A 10,661-nucleotide genomic window follows, 5' to 3' on the forward strand; every position below is an offset into this window, starting at 1 on the left:
TTTGTTCATTACATATATATTTATATATATACATGTTGCAGGAGGAGTGTGTGCCACATGAGGGATTTATCTGTCCCGGCGCCAGTTTTTATTAACTTCTTGCTGCTCTGGAAATTTAAAATGAAAGGGTAATGTTACGCAAAGTTCACTTTCTCGAGGTTTTCCAGCAGTACTGACCGTCTCCACATCTGGAACGACGCCCCAGAAGTGAAGAAAGAGTGTCCTCTCTCTCTCTCTCTTTCAAAAAGTGTGTTGCTCCAAGCAGCCAATCAGAAATCAAACCCTATATAGTGTCATCGGGGGGGTCCAGCCAATCACAATCAAGGTAGGCTCCTCCCCCTTTTGACTCCTCCCACAATCAGGCAGATCTGCTCTGGCACAGGAGAGGAAGTACCTCCTCCTCTTCCCATAGATGGGCGTGTCTGTGGGCGGAGCCAGTCCAGCTCACACAGACACAGCAGATTCTGAATGTAGCTCCTAGGATCCGACATTCTAATGAAGGAGAATCAAGGAGGAGCTTTGAAAATGTTTTTTAAACCAACGAGACGAAGTTGGAAGAGTTGAGACGATGGATGACACTTTCTGGTGACTTGTTGATTTCCGCACCGGTTGAAATAAACAAAACATGGCACGGGGGGGGGGGGGGGGGGGGGGGGGGGGAGGGGTCTTACCAACACACGTCCTGAGGTCGTCGTCCAGCCTGTAGCCATGGTTACACGTGCAAACGGCCCCGCTGGTGGAATGGCGGCAGTGGTGCGAACATCCGCCGTTGTTGGTCTCGCAGCTGTTGACGATCTCCATCTCGATTCCTTCGGGGCGGCGAAGATCACAGTGTGTGTGAGTGTGTGTGTGAGTGTGTGTGTGTGTGTGTGTGTGTGTGTGTGGCGGCAGGTGAGTGTCGGGGAAGACTGACTGTAGCACTGCTTCCCGTCCGACCCCAGCTCGTAGGCGGTGCTGCAGACGCAGGCGTACGAGCCCAGAGTGTTGAAGCAGTCGTGAGCACAACTGGCCTCCCCCGTGTCACACTCGTCAATATCTGGGTGGGGGGGGGGGGGGGGGGGGGGGGGGGGGAGGTATGCAGAAAAAAGAAAGAAGACGAATAAATTCATGTGTCCAGCAACAGTTTCACATTTATGGCCACCATATGTGCTTCACACAAAAGAAATACCTTCTGCTTGAAATAAAACTACAGAAGATATTTCGATTACGACTTTGATGCTTTAGTAACTGTTGGCGGACGCAGACTCTGACAACATGGGCATCTTCTTTTCATTAATAAATTCATCATTGTTTAGTTTTTTTCCCCCCCTCAGAAGCTATACTTCATTATCAGTGAACCACTTGTTGTTTTTCCAGTTTGATCTCGAAAAATCAAAGCTGACAGACGGCGTTACGACAGGCGGCCGTTTGAAATGCGTCCGTGTGCTTTCGATTTCGCGTCGTGAGACATTTGTCGGCATTAATTCACAAATAAAAACGTGAATCCCGTCCTTCTGTTTCTAATCTTTTTTCAGTTTTCACTGAAAAAATACCAATAAAAAAAGAACACCACGACAATCAGACGGTTTCTGTCCTGACTCTCGACTCGGCGCCAGCTTTTTTTTTTAAAAAACGACTCTCCCCGGTGAACGTTTACCTTCGCAGGTCTTCCCATCCTGCGCCAGCGTGAAGCCGGCTTTGCAGTCGCAGTGAGCTTTGCCGCCGTCGACGCGACACTCGTGTAGACAGCCTCCGTTCTGGTCCGCACACGGGTTCTGCACTGCAGGAGGAAATCACCCCCCCCCACAATGGAAACTTTAAAGAAGTGATCAGTGAACCTCTGCTGTGTATTTAACTTGTAGAAACCCGTCTGGGATGAGAACCTTCAGCACCAGTCGCATTCGAGGAACACGTTTGAGGCCAAAGATTACAAAGTCAAAGCATTCGGAATTTATTTATTTGTTGTTTTTATGTATTATTCGTATATTTGTTTCTTAATGTGCTGTTTTTATAGCTTTGTTGTAAAGCACTTTGGACGCCACTGGGTGATTGTAAAGGGCTGTAGAAATAAAATTTGATTGATTGATTGATTGATATATAATAAATAAATATATATATCAATCAATCAATCAATCAAATTTTATTTATATATATATACTTGTACAGTATGACGTAGATACATGTGTATTTATAATATATTGTGTATACTTGCATAAATTAAATGTATTATTATTTTTCACTTGATATAGTATATTAGTATATATACTATATCAAGTATATATACTAATATGGTTTGTTCATACACTATATATATATATATATATATATATATACACACTAATATGGTTTGTTCATACACTATATATATATATATATATACATTTATATAAAATTCCCCTCTCGCCCTCCGGTCACCTGTTTTTATATTCCAAACTCGGGTCCTCTACCATATACCAATACTATATATATACTATATATATATATATGGAGGAGTGGCTACAGCAGATCAGGACGGAAAATCATATATATATATGATTTTCCAGCTCATAAGGAGAGAGATGGGTTAGATTAAAAGGACTGCGTTCCAGTTTTATGTTATCAGGGTAATATCACAGGTTGCGGCCCAGACGTCCTGTCAGATTATTATTATATTTTGATTTTTTTTTTTAAGCGTCCTGATCAAATGGTCACTCTGACGCCTCCACGGTGTTCCGGAGTGCATCACTACTGCACCTCCGTCTGGTGGTGGAGGTGCCGTTTGGACTCACTCACGTCGACAGCGCTTGCCGTCCTCGTCCAGGACGTACTCGGCTTTGCAGCGGCAGCGGAACAGAGCGGCGGCCTGCTGGACGCAGTAGTGCTCACATCCCCCGTTGCTGACGGCACACGAACGGACGGCTGGGGGGAGGAAGAGGGCGGAGTTACTGAAACGGTTCTATTCAAACATTTCAAATAAAATCCGTCACAGAAAAATCTATTACTCTGGAATGAACGGCAGGAGTCGCTTCCTGACTACCAGGAGAAAAAAAAAACTTAATACAACATAATATTTTGTTTAGATTGCCTAATAAAATCCAAGGTAATTAAAATACGGAAAACATTTTCGGTCTCATTGATCCTCTGCAGATCCCAACATGAGTCATTTTAGTGAGATGCAGTGGATGAGAACCAGGTTTCAGAATGTCAGGAGGATGTTAATAATATGATCAATTATAGAAATAATAACAGAAACTAAAAAGTAATAGTAGTATATAAATACTCATAGGAATATAAGTGTAATTGTTGGTGCTTCATAAACTATATATATATATATATATTTATTTATTTATTTATTTGTACAGTATGATGTATATACATGTGTATTTATAATATATTGTGTATACTTGAATAAATTAAATGTATTATTATTTTTCACTTGATATAGTATATTAGTATATATATATATATATAGTATATTATTTGGTACATTAGTTCAGAGTTTGATGTCTTGAAAAGGATAAAAGGATTTTGGCGAAACGAGTGTTTAACTTTGTTTAACTTCAGCCTTTCGGTTTGTAAAATTATTAATCTGTGAAAGAAAAATTGATTTTGCTAATTTTTGTTTTTGTTGAACACTGAGCAAAGAAATAAAAAAATGAATAAAAAAACTGTTTGTAAAAGTCTCTTTTTTCTCTCCTAGCGATCCCTGTGCAGGTCGTAAAGCTCGACTTCGTGGGATCCGGCGCCGCGCCAACGACCACAGATGGACATAAACGGCAGGACGCCTGCGGTGGACGAGGAGGACGAGTGTTTCTGGACGTCCTCACAGAAAACTACAGGTGGAGGCCGAAGGGCCCGACGTTCTCACAGATTGATGGCTTTTCTTTTTCTTTTCTGTTTTTTTTTTTTTTTTTTTTTTTTTAGGACTCGGAGAAAGTTGTCAAGACTCGTCCATCTCAAGTTGATGTCCAGCCACGGCGCCATTATGCGTCTCCACGCCGAGTCTGTGGGGTGAAGGTGACCTCTGCTGTGGGGGAAGGTGACCTCTGCTGTGGGGGGAAGGTGACCTCTGCTGTGGGGGAAGGTGACCTCTGCTGTGGGGGAAGGTGACCTCTGCTGTGGGGTGAAGGTGACCTCTGCTGTGGGGGAAGGTGACCTCTGCTGTGGGGTGAAGGTGACCTCTGCTGTGGGGGGAAGGTGACCTCTGCTGTGGGGGAAGGTGACCTCTGCTGTGGGTGAAGGTGACCTCTGCTGTGGGGGGATCTGACCTCTGCTGTGGGGGGAATCTGACCTCTGCTGTGGGGGGAATCTGACCTCTGCTGTGGGGGAAGGTGACCTCTGCTGTGGGGTGAAGGTGACCTCTGCTGTGGGGGGAATCTGACCTCTGCTGTGGGTGAAGGTGACCTCTGCTGTGGGGGAATCTGACCTCTGCTGTGGGGGGAAGGTGACCTCTTCTGTGGGGGAAGGTGACCTCTGCTGTGGGGGAATCTGACCTCTGCTGTGGGGGGAAGGTGACCTCTGCTGTGGGGGAAGGTGACCTCTGCTGTGGGGGGAAGGTGACCTCTGCTGTGGGGGAAGGTGACCTCTGCTGTGGGGGAAGGTGACCTCTGCTGTGGGGGGAATCTGACCTCTTCTGTGGGGTGAAGGTGACCTCTGCTGTGGGGGGAAGGTGACCTCTGCTGTGGGGGGAAGGTGACCTCTGCTGTGGGGGAAGGTGACCTCTGCTGTGGGGGGAATCTGACCTCTGCTGTGGGTGAAGGTGACCTCTGCTGTGGGGGAAGGTGACCTCTGCTGTGGGGGGAAGGTGACCTCTGCTGTGGGGGAAGGTGACCTCTGCTGTGGGGGAAGGTGACCTCTGCTGTGGGGGGAAGGTGACCTCTGCTGTGGGGGAAGGTGACCTCTGCTGTGGGGGGAAGGTGACCTCTGCTGTGGGGGAAGGTGACCTCTGCTGTGGGGGAAGGTGACCTCTGCTGTGGGGTGAAGGTGACCTCTGCTGTGGGGGGAAGGTGACCTCTGCTGTGGGGGAAGGTGACCTCTGCTGTGGGTGAAGGTGACCTCTGCTGTGGGGGGATCTGACCTCTGCTGTGGGGGGAATCTGACCTCTGCTGTGGGGGAAGGTGACCTCTGCTGTGGGGGAAGGTGACCTCTGCTGTGGGGTGAAGGTGACCTCTGCTGTGGGGGAAGGTGACCTCTGCTGTGGGGGAAGGTGACCTCTGCTGTGGGGTAAAGGTGACCTCTGCTGTGGGGGAAGGTGACCTCTGCTGTGGGGGGAAGGTGACCTCTTCTGTGGGGGAAGGTGACCTCTGCTGTGGGGGGAAGGTGACCTCTGCTGTGGGGGAAGGTGACCTCTGCTGTGGGGGAAGGTGACCTCTGCTGTGGGGGGAAGGTGACCTCTTCTGTGGGGGAAGGTGACCTCTGCTGTGGGGGAATCTGACCTCTGCTGTGGGGGGAAGGTGACCTCTTCTGTGGGGGAAGGTGACCTCTGCTGTGGGGGAATCTGACCTCTGCTGTGGGGGGAAGGTGACCTCTGCTGTGGGGGAAGGTGACCTCTGCTGTGGGGGGAAGGTGACCTCTGCTGTGGGGGAAGGTGACCTCTGCTGTGGGGGAAGGTGACCTCTGCTGTGGGGGGAATCTGACCTCTTCTGTGGGGGAAGGTGACCTCTGCTGTGGGGGGAATCTGACCTCTTCTGTGGGGTGAAGGTGACCTCTGCTGTGGGGGGAAGGTGACCTCTGCTGTGGGGGAAGGTGACCTCTGCTGTGGGGGGAATCTGACCTCTGCTGTGGGTGAAGGGGACCTCTGCTGTGGGGGAAGGTGACCTCTGCTGTGGGGGGAAGGTGACCTCTTCTGTGGGGGGAAGGTGACCTCTGCTGTGGGGGAAGGTGACCTCTACTGTGGGGGGAAGGTGACCTCTTCTGTGGGGGGAAGGTGACCTCTGCTGTGGGGTGAAGGTGACCTCTGCTGTGGGGGGAAGGTGACCTCTGCTGTGGGGGAAGGTGACCTCTGCTGTGGGGGAATCTGACCTCTGCTGTGGGGGGAAGGTGACCTCTGCTGTGGGGTGAAGGTGACCTCTGCTGTGGGGGGAAGGTGACCTCTGCTGTGGGGGAAGGTGACCTCTGCTGTGGGGGAATCTGACCTCTGCTGTGGGGGGAAGGTGACCTCTGCTGTGGGGGAAGGTGACCTCTGCTGTGGGGGGAAGGTGACCTCTGCTGTGGGGTAAAGGTGACCTCTGCTGTGGGGGGAAGGTGACCTCTGCTGTGGGGGAAGGTGACCTCTGCTGTGGGGTGAAGGTGACCTCTGCTGTGGGGGGAATCTGACCTCTGCTGTGGGGGGAAGGTGACCTCTGCTGTGGGGGGAATCTGACCTCTGCTGTGGGGGAAGGTGACCTCTGCTGTGGGGGGAATCTGACCTCTGCTGTGGGGGAAGGTGACCTCTGCTGTGGGGTGAGGGTGACCTCTGCTGTGGGGTGAAGGTGACCTCTGCTGTGGGGGAAGGTGACCTCTGCTGTGGGGTGAAGGTGACCTCTGCTGTGGGGTGAAGGTGACCTCTGCTGTGGGGGAAGGTGACCTCTGCTGTGGGGGGAAGGTGACCTCTGCTGTGGGGGAAGGTGACCTCTGCTGAGGGTGAGGGTGACCTCTGCTGTGGGGTGAAGGTGACCTCTGCTGTGGGGGGAAGGTGACCTCTGCTGTGGGGGAAGGTGACCTCTGCTGAGGGTGAAGGTGACCTCTGCTGTGGGTGAAGGTGACCTCTGCTGTGGGGGGAAGGTGACCTCTGCTGTGGGGGGATCTGACCTCCGAGAGCCGGAGGAGACGAGCAGAGCGACCCTGAATTGATTTGAAGGAATCCGCTCTTTTCCATTTCATGTTTTTCCCTCCAGTGTGACTCAGTGCTGATTGGTATGTGCGGCCCCTTGATTCCAGAAGCTGCCATGTTGTTTTGGATGCCAAAAAAAAAAAAAAATCTCTATTTTCATCCCCTGGAACTGACAAGTGTGATTTCAGCCTGGGATTTCTCTCAAGACGGGCTTTTTTCTTGTTTTTTTTTTTTGCCGTCTGGCTGCATTAAAGCAGACGGATATGCAGGATCACAGATAAGCTTCACCTGGGAGTCGGTCCACATGTGAGCTGTGCACCCCGTCACCCCGTCACCCCGTCACCCCGTCACGCAACAGCTGTCACACAAAAGCCTCTCGGGGACAGACGGGTCCCTGCTAAGAAATTCTGCTTTAATAAGCCAAGAAACACACGACGATTTCCGTCACGCTGGACGTTCTGTATACATTCCTGAGTGCAGACAACCAGGGCCAAGTGCTAAACTTTGTTTTGGTTTTTTTTTTTTTTTTCTTTTAAAGCCGTTCCTGGAGAATTTTTCACTGACGCATCGGCGGAGACGAGAACAATGTCCAGGAAGAGTGAAGGCTGAATGGAAGGACGCCACACGGACTGAGATAATGAGGTTTATGTGTGAGTGGAAATGGAGGGAAAATCTAAATCCGCGGTCAGTCAGAGTCAACAAGGGGCATTTTTTTTTTTGTTATGTGTTATCAACAATAACAGCAACGTAATTCACTTGTCCGTACTGAGTGGATAAACCGCAGCGTCACCTGATTGCATCCTTGTCATAACATCACCTTCAGAGCTAATTCTTTGGCCCGAGACTCAAACTCTTATTTCCGTTTTAGACAAAACAGCGGAGTTGAAATCGCAGATCCGAGCAGCTTCGGGTTAAAAAACGGCAGCTGGAGCAAAAAAACTACTCGTGTTATCAGACCGCGCTACAAGAACCAAATCCCCGGGGACGTTCACTTGAGCTCGTGTGTAATCGTTTCCTCATTCGGACGATCCTTTAATTGCACGTTGTGTGTAAAAAGCTGTACTTTGCGGTTCGCGCACGTCTTTCTCCATTCGCCTCCTCTGGTCAAATCCACACACTGGAACCACATTCAGGGGAACGATTTGGTGTTTTCCCGATAAAAGAAACTGTATGTTGGGCACAAATGAGATTCTACTTTATTTTAAACAAAAGGAAACGCCGTCATGTTTTAGGCAGGTAATAAGGAGGTCATTTAAAACGAGATAATCTCAATATAAGATAAGATAAGATACGCCTTTGTTAATCTCACAGTGGAGAAATTTACTCGTACATTCAGCTCTTAAGGACACTCATGAGGAAAGGAAAGACAAGGACTGTGCAAACAGCTAGTAGAATAGAGGAATCTTATATGCAAAGACTATCAATAGGACTAAAAAACAAGATAAAAATCACAACCTATAATAAAGTATAATAAGTTCTAAAGTAAAATATACAATAGGATGAGATACAAGGAGAATAAACTATGATGGGGGGGGGGGGGCGGCAAAGTGTAGAATAAGTACAATAGACATACTATAGTAAGAAAAAAAAAAAATGAAGTAAAGTAAAGCTGGAGCTAATAGCTGGTTGGATGTTAATGCCAGTAGATTTTAGGGAATTGAGGTGTGATTGTTCCTCTCGCCTTTGAGATATTTCGTATTTCCCAGCTCACCTCATGGTCAACACTCACTCTTAAAAGAACCACTTCACACGATAAAGTCCTTGTTTGAACTCGATCTTATCACGAGCCCGTAAAGCGCGAGAGCTCTAAACCCCCCCCCCCCCCCCCCCCCCGAGTTGATTTAAAGCTGTGAAACTCCTGCCGTAGCACAATAACAAGAGTAACGCCGTGCTTCCTGGCGGCTCGGCGGGAGAACCACCAGCTGCCTCGCGTCCAGGATGCAGCTGCAGACGTGTTGGCGAGGACCAGAAAGAGTCCGCCCCGTTTTAAAGTCCCTCGAAAGGCCCCCTATTAAAATTTTATACATTTTATTAGCATATAAATCTTTTGATTGTCTCAGTCCCGCCTGCTTGTGGGGCGAACTCGTCGTCTGTAAAAGCGAGGAATCCAGAATATCGACGTGTTTAAAGCAAACTTAACACTCCAGGCTTTGTTCATTTCACCGTTTAAAATAATAATTAACGCACTTTTACTGCAATTTATTTATCAATAAGTCTGCATTATTCCTTTATCACCTTTATCACCTGGACTAAATTACATTGATACTTAGATTATATCATATATTTCATATGGCATATTGCATGTACATATACATATATTTATACATGTGCAAGTACACTATTACTATTGGTATTATTATTATTATTATTACTACTGATATATATATTGTTGTTATTGTTATTTTATTGCTACCATTATTAGTAGTACTATACACGAGTATTATACACTATTACACATTGTTATTATCTGTATTATTGTTATTATTATTATATAATGGTACTTCTAATGGCTCTGCCACTGCACCTTACTATTTATTTATCTTGCTTTTATCTCGTCTTATTTCTAAGTGCCCATGTTCCGTTCTGTGTTTTACTTTATGTCTTATACCCAGATATTTTTATTTCTTACTTTTATTACTATTCTATTGTATTTTATAATATTCTATGTACCAGATTGCTGCAACAAGACAATTTCCCTTCGGGGATGAATAAAGTAATTATCTATCCATCCATCCATCCATCCATCCATCCATCCATCCATCTATCTATCTATCTATCTAAATTACTTTAATGCATTGTTTTGTATCTCACCGTTTGACTTCCCTACTTGAATTTCTCAGAATTTCCGATAAAAGAGAGATAAAACTGTCTTCTCTCTTCCTCTCTTCTTGCAAGTTCCACTTTGCTTCCTATTTTGGGAATGAAACATCGACGACCTTCGAAAATGTGCGTGTCAGCAGAATATTCGACGATTAGAAAAAGTAAACATGTCAGCACTTTAATCTTTAATTGCAGTAATGTCTTGCAAGCGGCGGGACTGAAATGGCTCTGTTGGCGTTGGAGCCGATTCACTCGCGGAAAAAAAAAAAAAAAAAGAAAAAGAAAAAGAAAAGAAGAGAAGCTTCAAAAACGAAGCAGCTCCAGTCGAATCCCATTTCAATTCCCATGGAAGGGAAAAGCTGCATTAACTGTACCGAATGTGGTTTTGAAGGCAACTCTTCTCGTCCAAATTGAGCTTTTTTTTGGTCAGAACCGGTCCGCCTGAGGAATTCTGGATGTGGTCGGCATGATTAAGTGCGTCGGTTTAAAAAAAAAACCCATATGTGGCTGCGTTTCAGAATAATACGAAGGAATAATCGCGGCAGAACAGAGCAGAAGACCTTCCAGTAGCTTTTGGAAACAGAGCTTCATTGTTTAATGTGAGCGCTTGAACGGAGTGAGGCGGGATTAGGAAGCGCCTCCGGAGGTCCGTACACTCTTTTCTAATTGGACCCAACGAGGTGATCGTCGTCCAGCCGGTCGCTTGACGGCGTGTTTCTAAGTCTGCTGCTTTTAAGGACTTGCGGTTGAACAGAAAACCCTCTCGTGGGGTGCGCTCGTTTTATTTTTCCTTGTGGCTCACCGAGGCAGGTGCGGCCGTCCACGTGGAGGCGGGAGCCCGGGTGGCATTCGCAGTAGTAGGATCCCCGGGTGTTAATGCATCTGTGCTGGCAGCCGCCGTTATGGACCTGGCACTCGTCAATATCTGCAGGGGGAGGGAGGGGGGGAGAAGAGAGAGAGAGAGAGAGAGAGAGAGAGAGAGAAGAGAAATGAGTGTAATTTGGGCTAAATCCTCTCATTACGAGAATCAAATTGCTCATGAGAATCAAATCCAGAAGTGCTGCCAAGCCCG

At 47.5% G+C, this 10,661-nt stretch overlaps 1 protein-coding gene across 1 annotated transcript in view; it reads right to left on the reverse strand.

Moving 5' to 3' along the window:
- megf6b (multiple EGF-like-domains 6b) overlaps window positions 1-10,661 on the reverse strand; it is a gene marked incomplete at its 5' end in the record, with an annotated part of 72,264 nt that overhangs the window by 25,602 nt on the left and 36,001 nt on the right. The window contains 5 exon segments of the mRNA XM_080494804.1: window positions 672-809; window positions 914-1,036; window positions 1,637-1,759; window positions 2,752-2,877; window positions 10,392-10,514. Coding sequence (XP_080350930.1) covers window positions 672-809; window positions 914-1,036; window positions 1,637-1,759; window positions 2,752-2,877; window positions 10,392-10,514 — 633 coding nt within the window.

Source organism: Blennius ocellaris (genome assembly GCF_963422515.1).
Source record: "Blennius ocellaris genome assembly, chromosome: 4".
Taxonomy (NCBI): Eukaryota; Metazoa; Chordata; class Actinopteri; order Blenniiformes; family Blenniidae; genus Blennius; species Blennius ocellaris.